We start from the raw sequence: 19104 nt of genomic DNA, 5'->3' as shown, positions 1-19104 counted from the left end.
AATGTTTAGATCAAATTTGCGTTATTTTTTTTACTAATCAGAGAGATGTGTTAGATGGTCATGAGTCTAGAATGGTCTGGGAAGATGCTACCTAGAAATTTAAAAACTGGGCTGAATTAGTGAAATTCAAAATGTGAACCGATAACCTCGGGAGCCATGCAGTATGCTTTTGGGGATGCAGATTAGCAGTGTAAACACCATCTCTATTGTATTTATGTTAAGAACAATTAATATATTTACAATATTTCATGTAAACTATGTGGTTTGTGTTTTCCATTAAAAAACATTTTTTATTTGTGTGTGTATACAGAGATAAATGGCATTCGTTGCGATAGAGCTCCTGGGACATTTGTCAGTTCATCATTCATTCAAAGTTCAAAAAGCACTTAATACTACATATACAATGTGTAGAGAACTGTGCCTGGGAGTATGAAGACAAAGATAAATAAAAAACAGTCTCTGTGTTCCAGAAGGTCACAGGCTATTGGAGAGAAACAGATAAACACACACACACACACACACACACACACACACACACACACAAATTACAATGTGATGGGATAAGTAAAATAATGGGGGCAAACAATGTACACTGATACCATATAAGTTGTAATGATCAAATCTATTGGGCAGAGTCAGAGAAAGGTTCTTAGAGAGGTTAACATCTGCACTGAGTTTTGAAGGGTGAAAGGAGTTTGTCAGTTGAAAAAAGAACTACAGGGCATTTCTGACAAGTCAAACATGAAATATGTCTGAAACAACATCAAGTCTTCAGTATGATACTAACAACTAGCATGACTGAACACTTGTTATGTGTGGTGGGCACTGTTCTCAGTGCTTTACATGCATTAACTCAATTAATCGTCACATAAACTCCATGCGCTATTATAATCATCATCCTAGTGTTAGAAATTAGGAAACCAAAGTACAGTGAGTTTAAGTAACTTGCCCAAAGTAACACAAATAATACGTGGCAGAGCTGATGATAGCAGGATAAAGGAAAAGTAAACTCTAAGCAGTCTGGCTTCAGAACTCATGTTCTTAGCTATCAGACCATACTTTCTAGAATATAAGAAGACTTGTATAAGTAGGGCTACAAAAGTAGGATTATAATGATCACTGACTGTGTTCAATGCTAAAAAACTTGAACTTTCTTTACTTAGTTACAGAGAATGAGTAGGGGATTAGGCAGATGCTGTCTAGAGATTGAAAAATTGGGCTGAATTAGTGGTGGGGACCTAAACAAAAGTAAAAAATAATCTGACTTGCATTTTAGAAAGAAGACTTTGGCAGAGCTCTGGATGATCAGTTTGAGAGACATGGGGCTTTCTTAAAGCGCGGACGTCACTGCAATGGCTGAGACAAGAATTAATGGGAGTCTGACGTAAGACATAGAGGAAATAAAATGAACAGGACAGATTGAGAAAAATATTTAGGAGATGGAACTGACAGCCTCAACAGTCACTGTGAGTTGTGAGGAATCAGGGAATGGAAAAAATTAAGGTTACCCTTGGATTTTTAGTTTGATTCGGAATTCTATTCCACTCTAAAATCCTAAGATTAATGAAACAAATTAAAAAATGCTATATGCTATTAAATTCATTTTTAAAAAAACATGAGAAGAAAAAATGTTCTATTCAGTCTGTAGGTATTCCATTTTCAAGGTATAGAATAGACTAATATAAATTTTAAAACTTTTTATTGATCCCTGTATACACAACTAACATAATTCAGCCTAATCTAATGCTAGCAGTTAACAGGATTTTACCTTAGTATTTTGTAAAGAACTTATCAAATGGAAAAGAACTTTAATTTAAAGGCTGTGACTTAACTTTTCATTTCTTTAGGCATCTTAAGTATTAAAAATCAATATTTTATGATGCCATTACAGTAATTTGTTTGTAAGGTATAATTTAGTATCTTGAAATTATACACATTTCAATCAGTTAAAATTAATTAACTTAATAACTTCCCATAAACTCCAGCTAGAAGACAGATGAGGCTTGTCAACTAAGTTCAGTGAATTCCCAAGGTAAAATAAATAGTTTATATTTCCTACTCCAGTATTAGCAGGAATAAATAATGATCTATATAGGAATAGGCCAAAAACAACTGGCCGACCCCTTTCTTCAAACTTCTACTTGTTTGTGTTAAGAGGATAACTTGACAGCCACATCAATTAATCTTGAGACTGCATCATGCTGGAAAAATATTTTTATAATAATTAAGACAGAGAATCATCATGGACTTGAACCCTAATTTTGCCATAACCAGCTGTTTGGTCATGGACAAGTAAACTTGACCTTCATGAACTTCATTTCTTTATACATAAAATAGAAATAATAATAATAGATAATTTGCAGAATTAGTTGGAGGATTAGCAGTAATGTATGCAAAACACCTGACATGGATGCTCACCTGATATTAGGTAGGCGGGTAGCAAATAGTTTTGATAAAACTATGTTGAAGTGACCATCACATGTGTAGTTTCACTTCACTCTGAATGGCCTTACTGAAAATTTCCTTAATCTTCATTTTACATATTCAACACAAGCATCAGGAAAGCCCAAGTGCTCCAACTTTGTACACACAAGATGCTCACTTCCCTTCCTGTATACCCTGGTGAGGCAGAAGAATTTTTTCTGGAATATTTTTTCACCCGGCTGTGCTCCCACCTTGGGAAAAGTTGGGGTTAAGTCAGAGATGGACAGGTGCCTTGACTAGTTCACCAAACTTTTAGATGAAAAGATTCAGCTCAAGGGATTTGCATTATGACATCTTTCCCTGTCCCTCTCCTTTTTTCTATTGTCTTGAGCTGATCTGGCAGGAAACATACTCGAAAAATCTAATAAAAGTTGACAATTACATGTTCCACTTTGTGATCCAACCCCCTATGTGCAAGGTAAATATTAATGCTTCCCATTTCTTGGGATCTTGGTTGATAATTTCAATTACATGGGCCAATTACAGATCTTGTACTTCCAAATGCTGTTTCCTTGAGCTAAGAAACAAAACCATTTTGACATTAGGATAGCATCCAACAAAAGAAGAAAAAAAGCATTTCCTAAAGAAAGCAAACTGCAAGCTTCTTGGAGTTACCCCCCACTATACTGTTAGGAAAACAAACAGTAGAGCAAATGTTGCTAATCCTAGTCTTGCTTTGTGCCTTTGGCCATTTAGGGGATAAAGAAGTGAATCTAATGAGGCCAAAAATCCTTTTTCAACCCTACAAGTGATGCATTTAATTTGTCAGGATGTAAATCAGCAGGACCTCTCAGCATGATTGTGAGTATAATCCTGTCCATAAAATATTCCCCCTTGTTCTGCCAAAGTGGTGGACCCTCCTAAGGGCCAGCTCACCGACTTGGCAGCTGAGGCCCCTCATACTCAAAGCTGGTAAGTCACACACCCAGACACAACCCCTGACATTCCATGGGGAGGAAGCAAAGCTTAATTTAGATAATCCCCTTTGCGAAGTGTATTAGCTGATCCAAACCAGACCTGGCCAACTAAAGGCATGTTGTTCCTACATTTCAGAGATGCCTAAATGTAGAAATAGCTTCTTGCTACATTTGGAAGATTAAGATTCATTTAAGGAATTGGTAGGGATAATCAATAAACTTCTTTTAAAAAATATATAAACAGTTTAATGTTTGACCTTGACTTTCTATCCACTTAACTGCTATGGGGGGGGGGGGTTCTTTGTTGCTCTAGAAAGCATTTGGCAGAGTTCCTGAATTCCATCTCATATATGGAAATAAACAATAACAATAAAGAGAATGGGAAAAGTATGTTGTACATCACAAAAGGATATTCTTGGTTTTTTATAAAGTAAAACACTTTTTTCTAAGTTGTCCATAGAAGAATATGCCTGGTTTAAGAATAAATGTTCCAACATTCCATTAAATACATTGGACCCTTCCAAGACATAGATAACTACAGAGATACAGCAATGTCAGGAGATACAGCATGTTGATAGAAAAATACCCCCAGGAACCACAGGTGAAGTAATGCTACACTTGAGCATCAGAAAAGAAAGGAGTGCAGAGGAGGAGTAAAAGATGCATGTAAGTTTTTGTCAGTGTGAGCACAGAGATAAATTTCAGGTTGAAACCTAAATCCCTGAAGTCATTGTGAAATACCTGTATTTCTGGCAAAGAGAATTGTTAGAACTCTGAAAAAATTATCACTAGCAAGAAGTACTGTGACTTGTATGTGTGTGTGTGTGTGTGTGTGTGTGTGTGTGTATATATATATATACTATATATATAGTATACAATATTATATATTATATATATACATACACACACACACACACACACACACACACACACACATATATATATATATATATATATATATATATATATACAGAGAGAGACCTGAGTTTTCCTTTGAAATTAGAACTTAATAAAGGAAAAAAAAAATCATCAGCAGAAGGCATGTATGTGCTGGGATTAGGAATGAGACACCTGTGAGCGGCCGTGGCACACGGAGAAGCCTCCTCTACTTGACCTGTAGCAGACAGAGCTCTTTTGAGGGGGCGAACCTTCAGTCAGCTTTACTGATGGAAAAGAGACAGCAACCTTTAAGCAGTTTTCCTTAACCAAGCAATTTCATGGTGAGAATTCCATAGTAGGAAATGATACTAGATGCCATGTCAAGAATTATGATGGATAAACAAAACAACAAAAAAACCCAAAATGATCAGGAAATAAGGTAGCAGGGATATATTTTTTAAAAAAGAAAGAGAAGAAAGAAAGAAAACAAAGAACAGATATGAGAAGGAAGGAGGGAAAGAGGAGAGACACAGACATGGTGCAGGGAGAGAGAGAGAGAGAGGGAGCAAGCTGAATACAAGTCACGCTTAAGGACAGCATTTGTTTTTGTAGTTAAGAGTGAGACCTTTCAGTCCTCCCAGGTTTTTTATGGTATCCTGACAGCTCAAGTGTCAGATGCAGACCAAGAGATAATACACATATCAGCAGGGGAAGAATTGAAGAATGGAAGAATGTAGATTCATGCTGACAACTTTTTAAAAGATAAATCATATGTGGGTAACATATTTAGTGAGAGATTGAAACCACCCTAGGTTACACCTTAAAATGAAATAGCATGCAGTTATTAAGAATGATATTAGATAGATATTTATTCATGAGAAATGATATATATTTCCAAAGGAGGCAGACTGCAAAACAGCTTGGATAGCATGACGCAGCTTTCCATAAAAAAATATATAATACACAGTGACACATGCAGACTTCTCAATGTGACAGGATTGTGATTTTTAATTTTATTTTGTGTACTTTCTCCTTTTTCTCCAATAAGTACATGTTATTTATGTAATTATGAAAACAAATAACCTAAAAAATAAGGTAAAGTTGACAATATTTTACTTATTTATTCCTAGACAAAGCTTTCACAATAGCATCTTAAAATATATGACTATAAAGGGGTTCACTTTTAGCAACAACATTAAAGCATGGTGGGACCCTAAAACCAAGGGATGGTTGATGTAAAGTATACCTGCTCCATGTCTATGTCTGGTTACTGTGAACAGCAGTAGGATAAATGGTACTTTTCAGCAGGATTTTCAATTCCAAAACATTTCATTATGCAACCAGTTCAGGGTCAAGTCCTGTCAAGTTTATTTATAGTTATACAGTTTACCCCATGACACAGTACAAAGATAAATAAATGTAAAACTTAGAAACACAAGTCATAGAGCATGCGTGACCCCTTTCAGACTCTAAATCAACAGCCAGGTTTATCTTCTTCATAGAAAAGCTTCATTATAATTGCTGTCATTAAGGGCCACTTTCAGTGTAAAGTTGGGGAATCCTTTTAGGTTGCAGATAATAGTACTGAGAAACCATGTGCTGCAATGCAAAGAGCAGGACTAGGAAGAAAGAAGCCTGGATTACATTCCCAGTTGTACCACTAGCAAGCTGTGTGACCTTGGACAAATCACTCACTTCTACCGAGTCTGTCCTCTCATCTATAAAGTAGGAGCACTAGCAGTCCTCTTGGTGCCTTCCTGGTTTGGAATATGGTGGAAACTCTAGTTCCAATGACATAAGATATTCAACTAGTTTCTAGCAACACAATGGTCTTTAAATCAATATAATGCATAAGAACTGAAACCTCTTCAAGCCATCCCAATGGCCAGGAGTCAGTTAATAAGCAATACATTTGTTTTAGAGAGGTCAGTGCTTTGACTGAATCGGCCATCATGAATGTCAATGACTTCAAAATGAATAGTCTATATGTCATTTCAAGATCTCTAAGTCCCATTTCACTTACCTGAGATGATTCATAGTTTATAAAATACATCTATAAAACTAAACAAAGAAATCTATTATATTCCGAGTAAATGGCTTTAAATGTGGGGAAGGGGATGGTTAGCAACTCTTGAATCAGCTTCATAGGTAAATAATTTTCTGGGAAAAATAAAATTTGCTTCTCTCTGGTGCAAAATCTCTGAATTCAACAATCTCATAGCTCTGTACAAGCTTAAGAGCACGTAGAGTGACAATTCAAGCTACAGAGTTTCAGAGACTATTTTTTTCTCTATTGCTATAGATGTCATCTGGCTGAAAACTGTCAATATTTTGTGTCACTGAATTTAGTCACAGAATCAATTCTTGTGGATATGGTGAGATTTGAACAACTGAACATTAGATAAATCAGTGCTAAAAGTTATAAAAAGCAAATATTTCAAGACTGTAAGCAACAGTATTATTTGTATTATATTAAATTGTCTCTATATTTCCTTTTTTTGCAAACCACCTCCATCTTTTAAGAGTTGACAGAGAGGTGAAGGATAAAAATAAGTACATATGTAGATATTTGGAATATGACAATCCTCACCTGTTTTTCTCATGAATCTTTAGGATTTCATTTGTCTGTTGAAGAAGCTGCTTCTCTAGCTTGTATGTTGATAACGAATTCTCTAGCAGTTGTATTTCAAGTCGAGAAGTTTGATTTAGTACCTCGAGATAAAAGATAAGAGATAAAAACATTTCAAACTTTAATCACAAAGAGTGAAAAGAATTTTTGTTTTATTTCGTTGTGTTTTCTTTTAAAATAGTATTTCTTCCAGAATAATTAATTAAATGGTCTACATTCTACTAATTAATGCTTTGCAATGTGTCTTAAACATGACATTCATTTGAGATTGTGGTTGCAACTGAATGGGAAAATTGAGTGGTTAAATCCATTTTCATATTTAAATTTTCATGTCCTGAATCCCTAAGACATTCTACTGTGCTAGGTGCTTTATATATATATATTATCCCCAATACTAAATCTCTAAGATAAGAATTAGTACAAGGTCTTAGATATTGTATATAACTAATAACTAATAGGCAAGTAAAGTATGCCCACTTTGCTCTCTCACCTTACAAAAACCAATTATAAATGTGCAAACAACTCTTGACATAGTTTAGACAGATTCAGGACCACAGAGTTATTGCATATTTATCACATTAGGTCACGCCAGCCCTTCCAGATATCATATCATTTCACAGACATGGGCACATGCTAATGGAGGAGTTGCTACTATCACTTAATATACGAAGAAACAGAGGTTCAGACACAGGCCAAAATCCACACAGGAACCAAGGGAAGAACTGGGTTTTGAACCCAGACAGTGCGACTCTAATTTTAATGCTCTATCTATACTGAAAACTAAAGGGTCAGTTAAACCGTCCTGGGTCTTAATCTGAGGAAATGAAGTGACCAGGAACCCAGATTGCACTGAAGACAGATTGTAGTTATCCTCTCAGCTGCGCTGCACTAGGAGCTCTAGAAGCTATAAATGTTCAACTAATCTTGAATCACAAGACTCATGTTGCTAGCCAGGCTTTAATGTAACATGAATCTGTGAGCCATGAACCCAAACCTACCCATCCTCCAAGCAAACACTACACACTGCATTCCTAGAAGATGTCTTCAAACTGTGCCAATGTCTTTGTTCCTCTCTGTCTCTGTTCTGTCCGTGCCCCACCCCGCTATTCTTTAAGGGAGATAAAAAGGTCAAGGAAAAAAGTATAATTAGCTTTAAAAGCTTCCTACGTCATTTGGAAACTTTTACAATCACCAAACTTTTCTTAGAACTACTTATTGAAAGGGAGCTGGAAAACCTTCTGGAGAGTCAATCAGTCTAAAGGTCCACCTCTAAAAATGACATCATTAGAGCTTTCCTCCTTTTCTGCAGCCGGTTGAAACCTGGGATTATATCAGATGCGCATAACCTTTTCAAAACATACGACTAGGGCTGGACTTGGGTTACAAGAGGTTGTGGGGGAAGGGGGTGTATTTGCAAGGGACCAGGACAGGGGCTAGGGTGAGATGAGGGAAGCAACTGCCTCAATTGCAAAATTTAAGGAGGTGTCAAAAAGATAATGTTTTAATGCAACATTCTGAAAGACCAAAATTAGTTCCAAATAATCTATGTTGAACATAGCATAATTTAAAAATAAAGATAGGATCTGCTTCTGCACATATATTATTTAGCTCTGTATGACTTGATCCCACTCTTCTTACCCAAGTCCCAACCCTGCTGGGGGTGGTGTGAGGCAGAGGGTGAAGGAATTGGGGAGAGAATGGTGAGATGGGGCGTTTGTGTTTATAAAAAGTTCTAAGGTCCTAGGATTCATTTTTACAATTGTCATAAATAAAGATCTGAAAGCCAGTCTAAAAGTTACTACTACTAATCAATACTTAGACTTGTGGAGGGGTTTAGAGTTTTAAAAAAATATTTTCCTATTCTGAGTCACTTCATTTGAGGAAAAACGGGAGCAAGAGGAACTGGGATTTGAAGACAGGATTAGGAATAGCACAGAAGACAAAATGGTAGAGAACCTAAAGACTGGGGATACACAAGAGGTGACTCTGAACAGACAAACATATTTTTTTGTCCAGGCAAGTTTTTTGTTAACCAGAATTATCATTCATAAAATAATTAATGGGGGATAGGCATCTGGATCTTTTGGTGACACTCAGAACAGTGTTTGGCACAGAGAAAACATTCAGTATTGACTGACTGAATGAAAGGTACAATGTTTCACTGAATCAGGCATATTACATGCAGTTAAACTCTCTCATCACACTTTCTGAGATTCTCAAATACCAAAAACTGTTCTTCTTCATGTCTGAGAACATGAGAGAACACTGAGAACAGAATAGAACTACCTAAAACTGAAACTGAAGCTGTCTATATCTAAGTGCAGAGACTACAACAGCTCCTAATTTTTCTCCACTTTGTCCTACCTCCAGTCTGTTTGCTACATGACACCAGAATGATCTTTTTTTAAAATTTTTATTTATTTTTTTTGATGTAAAATTTGATGATTCATTAGTTGCATATAACACCCAGTGCACCATGCAATATGTGCCCTCCTTACTACCCATCACCAGGCTATCCCATTCCCCCAACCCCCTCCCCTCTGAAGCCCTCAGTTTGTTTCTCAGAGTCCATAGTCTCGAATGATCTTTTTAAAAACCTAAATCATGGGCGCCTGGGTGGCTCAGTTGGTTAAGCATCTGACTCTTGATTTCCGCTCAGGTCATGATCTCTGGGTTGTGAGATTGAGCCCTGCCTCAGCTCCCTGCTCAGCGGGGAGTCTGCATGAGATTCTTTCCCTCTGTTCCTCTCCCTGCTCATGTCTCACTCAAATAAATAAGTCCTTAAAAAATAAAAAATAAATAAAAATATAAATCACATTATGTCATTGCCAATATTAAATATGCTAATGGCTTCTCTTGGCAATCAGAATAAATTCCAAAGTTTTTAGCCTGGCCCAGAAGGTCCTACATGATCAGAACCCTGCTTACTTCTCAGATCTCATCCTGCCACTCCCATCCTTGTTTATTATGCTCTAACCACACTGGCCTCCTTTTTGCCACCCCAACATGCCAAATTCATTTCTACCTCAGGACCTTTGTATTTGCAGTTGCCCACATCTTCCCAGATGCATGGCTGATTTCTTATTCAATTCTTGCTTAGGGAGGCCCTCCTGGCCACTGTCTGTAATATAACTTCCCACCATCCCCCATCAAGTCATCCTATTGGATTATCTTTAAAAAATCATCACTATTGGAAAGTATCCAATTTGCTCATTTGTTGTTTCTCTACCCCATGAGGATGTCAGTTACACAGAGGGAGGACTATTCCATCCGGAGCCTCCATATTGCCAATGCCCAGCATGGGGTCTGGCACACTGGCACAGTCAGAGCTATTTGCTGGATGATATGCTAGATGATGGACAGTGAGTTATTTTTCAAGTTGGGTCATTGTCAGACAGAAGGTAGCAGGCCACGTGAATGTTAAGTGGGACTTCAGTGATAACAATCTAAAATCTAAATCTAAAGCAGCATCTGAATGTAGGAGAAGGAGGGAGACAAATCCCAAATCTCACTTAGTCCAGGGCAGATGACAGGTCACCTCTGGCCACTTTTGAGCACAAATGGCAATTCCTTCCCTTCTTTCCCCATCACCCTGACCAAATAGCTGCTTTACTTCAATTCCCTCTCTGCTGATATGTTAAAAGAGGCCTGAAGTTAAAAAATGAACAACGGAAACTATAGTTTCATAGGAAACTATGATAAACTGTCTATGAAACTTGCTGCTTAGCAATAACCTAAGTGTTCCATTAAAGTGACAAAAGGCATTTTATTCTTTAGCCTAAACATATTCCAAAGCACATCTCTGAAAGAAAGAAAGAAAGAAAGAAAGAAAGAAAGAAAGAAAGAAAGAAGAAAAAGAAAGAGAAAGGAAGGAAGGAAGGAAGGAAGGAAGGGTGAGGGAAGGGGGGAAGGAAGGAGGGATGGAGGGGAAAGGAAAGGAAAGGAAAGGAAAGGAAAGGAAAGGAAAGGAAAGGAAAGGAAAGGAAAGGAAAGGGAAAAGAAAAAAGGAGAGCAAAGAGCATGTGAAAAAAGCCCCCAAGGAACAATTTCAAAACTTAAATTCTGCAGCATATACTACAGAGTAAGGAAGATATAAGACTTGAAACTAAGGATTTACGGACTCCAAAATGTTAGTTCTTCATTAAAAAAAAACCCAAAAAACAAAAAACTAAAATTGGGGTACCTGGGTGGCACAGTTGGTTAAACCTCCAACTCTTGGTTTCCACTTAGGTCATGATCTCGGGGTTGTGAAATCGAGCCCCAGATGGGGCTCCATGCTCAATGTGGAGTCTGCTGAAGACTTTCTCGCCCTCTCCCTCTGCCCCTCCCCCTGCTCTCTCTCTCTCTCTCTCTTTCAAAATAAATAAATCTTAAAAAAAACCCTAAAATTTAAAAATAAAAATGACTAGTTTCTCAGACCAAACCAAGTGAGTTAGAGAACTTCAGCCAGCTTCCCTTTAATATTTTAAAGAGTGCCTCTGATCTTCCTTAAAAGGACAATCTCCCTCAAAAGAAATTTTCTTTCACCAGCATATTAACTTTGAAATCAGCCTTGTTTGTAGTTTGTACTTCCTTTTACTTTAATTATGTTTTTCAAATGAAAAATATAACACAAAGTATGATGCCTTCGCAATTAGGTTTTTACAGAAAAATAAAGGCTGCTACATGTTCAAAGAATCAGAAGATCACCATTTTACAAAATTGATTGAAATAATTAATTTGGTCAGTGATGGCAGTGTGACAAACTACCACTCTCCAGGTTATCTGTTAATTTCTAAGAGGAAAGTGGACAACTAATATGGAGAGATGTGGAGGCCTCTACCCTAACCGAGTTAAAACAGCATCACTGAGAGGGGTGGCTGGGTAGCTCAGTCTGTTAAATGTCCAACTGTTGCTTTTGGCTCAGGTCATGATCTCAGGGTCATGGGATCAGCCCCCCGCCCCCCACATGGATATTAGTTGTATCCATGCTCAGTTCCGAGTCTGTTTGTCCCTCTCCTTCTGTTCCTCCTCCTGCTCGAATGCACTCTCTCTCTCTCTCTCTCTCAAATAAATAAATAAATAAATAAATAAATAAATAAATAAATAAATAAAATCTTAAAAAACCATAGCATTACTGAGAGTGTGGCAAGCTGGCATTTGTGCTTCCTGATGAGATGCAATAGGAAGTAATGAGTAATTCTATGAAGTACTCCCACCACCATGTTCAACTCAATCTAATTGAACCTTTAGACTTAACTTCCTGTTTAAAGAAAAACCATGGGGAATGAATGAGTAAATTAAAACATATCATAAAGAAATACTCAGAAAAGTTAAGGAATATGGGACAGTATACGAAACAACTGGTCTGGTTTCTTAAAAACCTCAAGAAAAAAAAAACTGGAAGATTACTCTAAATTAAAAGGGTCTTAAAAGTTAAAATGCCTATAAAATTTTGGGTAGAACAATTGAGGAAATTTGAATGTGAAAGATAAATTAATCTGAGAGAATTACTGTTAATCTTAGTCATGATAATGTATAGAATTAATACTACATAATTATTGTATGTAATATTTTATATTTTATTTATAATATATACAAATAAATACTATATTTATAACATAATGAAAATCTCATTGGGTTATGTAGTTTAGTAGAGACAGCACTTATATCACAGAGCTAATCCACAGAAGAGTCAGATCGGAATCCAGGTAGTCAGTCTCTGGCGTCTGACTTCTTTCCTATAAGCTCATGTAGCTATATACAAGCAGCTTTTCTCTGGCTAAAAAAGGGACCTCCCCTCAGTCAATAACAACTGCTATCAAAACGGTTTCTTTCATAGCACCATGACATCTGCTTGTTGCAGCTAATGGCATCCGACTTCCCTCTCCACTCCAACACTAAACTAGCACTATGAAGCAAGAAAGTGGCCAAATTTCTCTTGCTCCTTAGAATACAGAGAATACGCTGTCATCCAGTGTTCTTAGTCGGTCGGAACAACTTTGCAGTAGAGTGTTTCCATTCAAAGTCCTATTCTGACCCATTAGCTATTGATGGATATATATAACAATCAATATACAACCTTTAGGACGTTACCTTTGGTCTTAGGAGCATCAGGTTGAAATCTACAGAAACTGAGGGACTAATATTAGTTCATGTAATCAACATTTTAGAAGGATTTACTAAGAGCTGTTGTACTAAATGCTGTTTTAAATCCTAAGGATGGAACAGTGAACAAGACAGACAAAATCCTTGCTCTGTTGAAGTTTGTATCCTAATACAAGGGTTGGCCAGCTTTTTCTATAAAGGCCAGATAGTAAATAGATTGGTGGGCCATATGGTTTCTGGTACAACTACTCAACTCTGCCTTTTTATTGGGAAAGCAGCCATATACAACATATAAATGAATAGTGTAGCTGTGTTCAATAAAAACTTTATTTACAAAAAGAGATTGCAATTCAAATTTGACCTGTGGGTCATAGTTCACTGAGACCTCTCCGAATGGGTCATCAAACACTTTTTCCAGACCTTGTGAGAAAGTTAATTACCGTGGTATTTTCTTTGGATGACCCATTAGCAAATTTATTTTACTGCCATTTTAACTAGGCCAAGGTTAAATATTTATTCAGCTCTTCTCTCTTCAAGTTAAAGAGATCCATTGGCTCAACTCTGAGAGCTGCCATTTCAAATCCATTTCGGTCTAGAGACTGATGCTCATTGATTAAACTATTCCTGAACTGGCTTAAATTTGCAATTGTACAATTGAAGTCCAAACAGGTGTGATAGTTCGTGACCTCTGAGAGGCAGATGATAAAATGAGATTAGATATGCAAGAAATTTACTAGGGGAAATGCCTATAAGGGAAAATTGGGAAGAAGACAAAGTTGTCTAGGAGCCTTCTGACTTGGATGCAGGTCTAATCATAGTAAAGAAGAAAGGGAAGGAAAGGAGATTGAGTGAAAATCTTAGCCTCCAGGGCAGTTGTGAGAAAGTTCAGCAAGGCTAAAGGAGAGCCGTTAGCCAAAGTCATATGTCAGTGGAATCCAACAGTTCCCAGGAACAGGTCTAAGTACTGCTACCCACAATGTGTCACTGGCTAGAAGTGGCCACTGGGAATTGTGCCCTCTGCACCAACACATTGATGGATTTCAGAGCACAGCAGCTGGGACCATTGGTCAATGAAACCCCCACAGTAGGAGATTGGAAAGATGCATTTTTATGGCTATATGAAAAGGCTCCACAGCTAATTAATTTGATGGAAAGTTAAGAAAGAAATGGTTTAGACAAGTTTGCCACATTAATTCAATTAAGATCACTGAGGATAAGGATTGTTTTACTTATGGTTGTATTTTATACCATACCTATTAAAATCTCTTGCATTAAGGACATACCCAAAATATGCCTTTTAGTATTTGGTTAAATCCCATTCTTAACACAATGGTTCCTATATAAATAATTGGAAATTAGAGGAAATGTAGCCTAAGCATCTGAGGAACTGCCCCATAGTTACACAGCCAGCAAGTGGCAAGGACAACAAAGGATTCCAGGATCACATGAGATGATGTGTAGTTACGTGGTGACATGACAATAGTTGGTGGTGCCATCAGCGCAACAGCAACAGCAGCAGTGTCTTTACCATTTACAGAAAACATTCAGTGTTACTGTTAGGTTCCCATTACTTTTGTTTTATCTGATTTCCACCTTACTCTCCGCTTGGACCCATTAGACTCATGCTAGACTTCCTGGGGTTAAAACTTTGCTCTAACACTTACTATTAGTTGTTTCACCCAGGGCAAATTGCTTCTCCTTTCTAGATTTCAATTTTCACATCTATAAATGAGGGATGGTGATAGTACCTACCCCCTAAGATTTTTTTTTTAAAGATTTTTATTGATTTGACAGAGGCAGACACAGCGAGAGGGAACACAAGCAGGGGGAGTGAGAGAGGGAGAAGCAGGGTTCCCGCTGAGCAGGGAGCCTGATGCAGCGCTCGATCCCAGGACCCTGGGATCATGACCTGAGCCAAAGACAGACGCTTAATGACTGAGCCACCCAGGCGCCCCAACCCCCTAAGATTTTTATTAAATTATTAAATAGCTAATATATGTAAAATTCCTTGGAACAGAGCTGTACACCAATTATGAGAGGTGAATTTTCATGTAGTTTGTCTATTAGTGTGCCTCTAATCAAAACTGGCCTGTGGTAGAAGCCAGAAATGGACTTACATGTCGGGAAGGGACATGAATAATGTCTGAAACTAACCCCTTCATAGTGCGCACTCAGAAAGAGGAACTGGAAGTAAAGGAGATGTCGGCACAAACTGATAACAGAGTGAGAAAAGCACTGCAAGTGAGACTAAGGAGGAAGGGACGGGCATGGTGTTGGCGCCTGATTCTCCCTGCCTTGGCCAGCAGGGTTACTTAGGTGTGCTCATTATCTGTTTCTTTTCTGATTATGATGCTTATTGAACACACAAGTGTTTTTAAATGGCACTGCAGCAAAACCATGTTTCTACCACCTTTTGCTAAGTTTAAGTCTAGAAGGTCTAGAGAGGACCGGAAAGCAATAAGTTACTTATCTTTATAACATCATCATGTAAAAGTTAGAACACGAAAATGCATTGCAAAGCCCTTGTAAGTTCCTAAAAAACTGAGAACCTGAAGTCAGTTTAAGAAAAGCAACACATACCTATGTGAAACAAGGCAGGATTAATATGGGAGCAAAAACCTAGGAACAGACTTGCATAGCACAGAAGGATTTCCTGGTCTTTTTTTAATATATATAAATACTTAATATACAAGGATAGAGTTCATTTAGATTAAGGAATAATTTAGGATTCATTCTGTAACTTGTTCCTGCACCTGTACTTGAGTGCACTTGAGTGGTTATGTCTAAGTAGAACATGTTCTGTCGCAAAGGTTCGACTAAATATCGCATGTATATATATTTGCATGAAAATGTTTTGGAGCACTGCAGCTTTACAGACAGTACAGACAGTTGGAAGACATTAAAATGATCAAGAGAACACCCAGGATTTACTTCGTACGGTAGGACACAGCTGGTTGGAACCATTGTCTTCCTTTTCTACCTCCCTCTCATTGCAAGCTCTGATAGATTTGTGATTTTTTAAGATATTTTCCAGGTTTTAGCTATCTTAAAATTCTTCTTGGTACATCTAATAAACTTTCATTAGCCTTTAAGGATTATTTAGTTTTAGCCGTTCCTCATAGAGAGAAGGTTTTTTTCCTATGAATTTTCTCTACTATTTTCCATAAAGTACATATCTCTTAGTCTTAAGGATCCAGAACAAGTTGCTACCTCTTAAAATCTTATACAGCATGTATCTTAATGGTTTGTGGAGATTAGTATGCTAACAGCGGGATTCCCCCCTGCCCTGCCCCTCCACAACTCCAATTCCTAGGTAAAAAGAGAACAAAAACAACTCAAAAAGGATTTACGGGATAGAAAAAATAAAACCCTGCTGCCATGTAGGTCATTAAAATTCATAACATAAATGCACAAAAATTTCAAATGTTCACTCAGGTATGGCAGTATTAATTGTGTTGTTCCAGTTTTTGAATATATAGAGTGCTTTGTAGGAGATGGCGAGTATTCTGTTCTTATGAAAACAAGAGAAAATACACTCATATCATTTATACCACCAGAAGTCAATGTCTGCGGATCACCAAGCTTGCTTGGTATGATGATAAATGATAAAATAAAGTCTCATACTTTTTAGTTATAATACGTGGTCTTCCCTCCCCCATCGCCTGTGGTTATCTGATGATAGCGTGCAGCAAAAAATATTTTCCAAAGCCCATGTGTTTTACTGCCCCAATGTAATCCACATTTAAGTTCTTATTTAGTTCTTATTAAGTGCTTATTTAATTATTAGCATTACTAATCAAGAGGGATAGAAAAGGAAAGAAATGAGAATGCCTCCATCTGAGCGCCAGACTCAATTTACTAGCTATATCAATATGAGAAAACTGCTCAAACTTTTCTGATCTCTGTCTGCTTTAAATGGTTCTCATAAACATCATTTGTACCTGGGAAAGTTGTCTGTCTAATATATAATTCTCTATCCATATAAATTGTCATTGTTCTTTATCTTTAAATATCATTATATGATCTATGATGCCATTAACAGAAATGAAATAAAATAGAAATAATGTTACATCTTATTTATAATTCTTATTGTTTTTTAACAATATTTATATTGTTTTATATAAATATAAAATATTTAAACAAGGAGGCCATTAGACTGAGTAGCTCTAATGCCTTGGTAACCTACATAAGTAAATCAAAGCCTAAGCCAGAGTCAGTGCATTTGAATCCAAGAAAATGAAAGTTAGGAACAATCAATTACAGCCAAGAAGGTTCCCTCAAATAAGGCAACTGCTTAGGCTATAGTCAATCAAATAATTTCCTTGCTTTGCTTCTGCATTTTCTCTATTCCGACCTTTCCCTTAGCTCACACAGTAGACCGTTCCTAACCACTTTCAGCTAAGCACTGCTCAACTTGAGTTGATGCATGCCCAAATAAGTTCTTGAACATTTCGAGGAGCCTCAGTTTATCTTTTAACAATATATTTCAGCTTTGCTTCCGGAAATCAATTACACTGAGGTAGACTCACCCTCTGCGTTTCAGAATGATAAATGGAATAACCATTTCTACGGTGAAAAGGGGACCAAGAGATCATCTTCAAATCATCAAAAATATTTTCACTAAACTGTAATGGTAGGTTTGTGACTGATGATTAAAGGGCATTTTACCGATTTGTACTGAAATAAGTACGACTGTACATAAAGAAGTATGTTATTGTCCGTGGTAGGATGATTTAGATATTATGTAGAAAAAGAGTTTTAATTGACTTCTCATTATAAAATCATGCTGAATAAAAAAATCTACACATTGCTGATCAGTTCATTTGGGTTTTCCTGCCTGTCCACTGACTGCACCAAACCTCTGCAGGTGCCCTTGTGGCCAGTGTATTACCAGAGACGAAGCAGGACAGGTCAAAAACACACATCAAAGGCACCAATTTGACCCAAATGGCTATTTTGTTTGACACATATATCACAGTTGGTAGCTGCAGTGTTTATTTGAATTTCAATGCTGATTAAGTTCTTTACCAGTCCTGTTTTTGCAAACACATGCAAAGCTAAATATACCAACCCTCGTTAAATCAAAAGAAACATGCATAGCGAGCGTGTCAGGCAGTCGTTGTTGTTATTACCAATAAACAAAAATGTATATGTTTCCCCAATCTCAGTGGTGAAATGTGCTCTGTGTTTATGGAGTAAGCTAAAGGGGAAAAAATCTTCTTAGTTAAGAGTTTGTCGACTCTGGCCCAGGGGTATACCTGGGTCTCAACATCTGTCAGCTTTCTGGTCTGCTCTGCGGTCTGAGAGAGGAGGCTGGTTCCTATCTCGAGCATGGTGGCCGTGTGGTTCTGCACAGCATTCTGCTGTATCTGGGCCATCTCCGACTTCATATTTTCCACAATGTAGTTCTCAATCTGCAGGAGATAAAGGACAAAACATACCACATTATAAGCAAAGTCTCTCGGAGCATGTAATATTTACAATGACAAAACAAGACACAGCTGGCAAATCATCCATCTGGCAGGGATCCTCTGTGTTCCTGGGAGCTGAGGAAATGGGAGCAGAGCACACAGGAACCCAGTTGCTAACAAACTCCTAATATACTGATACATACATATAATCATCGGAAAATTTGTACTTGGATAGTGCTTCCTTATTTTCTGCAACTCCTTCAACCCTCACAGCAAAGATGTGAGTTAGGCACAGATGGCCTCATTGTTTTTTGTGGGGTTTTTTTGTTTGTTTGTTTGTTTTTATTTGTAGCTGAGGAAACAGAATCAGTCAAAGGTCAATGATGAGCCCCCGGTCACCCAGCAAGAATGCAGCAGTGTTCGCACGATCATTTAAATCTAAATCTTGGTTCTCTGGTCTTTTCATTATACCATATTGCCCACTCATCTCTGAGAAAAATTCAGCCTCCTGCTTTCATTTCTGCAATGAAAAGTAAAAGGCCATGCTGGGTTAGGGGAATTACACAAGGAGTGGCAGGAGGGCACATGCCCAAAACATAAGCTTTGAAGGGAATAGTAAAGTACGGGCAACAGGATACGAAATGAGCTGCAGAGCCACAGAGCTGGCTAACGCCATTCTCAGTGCTCCTTTGAAAGC

General features: G+C 37.5%; 1 protein-coding gene across 3 annotated transcripts in view; it reads right to left on the bottom strand.

The window, feature by feature from the left end:
• ANGPT1 (angiopoietin 1) overlaps positions 1-19104 on the bottom strand; it is a 243138-nt gene that overhangs the window by 73046 nt on the left and 150988 nt on the right. For all 3 annotated transcript variants that reach the window (XM_045805796.2, XM_045805797.2, XM_087864678.1), the window contains 2 exons: positions 18255-18410; positions 6871-6992 (listed from right to left, as the gene is read on the bottom strand). In XM_045805796.2, coding sequence (XP_045661752.1) covers positions 6871-6992; positions 18255-18410 — 278 coding nt within the window. The remainder of the gene's footprint in view (positions 1-6870; positions 6993-18254; positions 18411-19104) is intronic.

Source organism: Ursus americanus, chromosome 9, assembly GCF_024610735.1.
Source record: "Ursus americanus isolate L20-20 chromosome 9, mUrsAme1.1.p, whole genome shotgun sequence".
In the NCBI taxonomy this organism is placed as follows: Eukaryota; Metazoa; Chordata; class Mammalia; order Carnivora; family Ursidae; genus Ursus; species Ursus americanus.
This window is presented reverse-complemented; position numbering and strand designations above follow the sequence as displayed.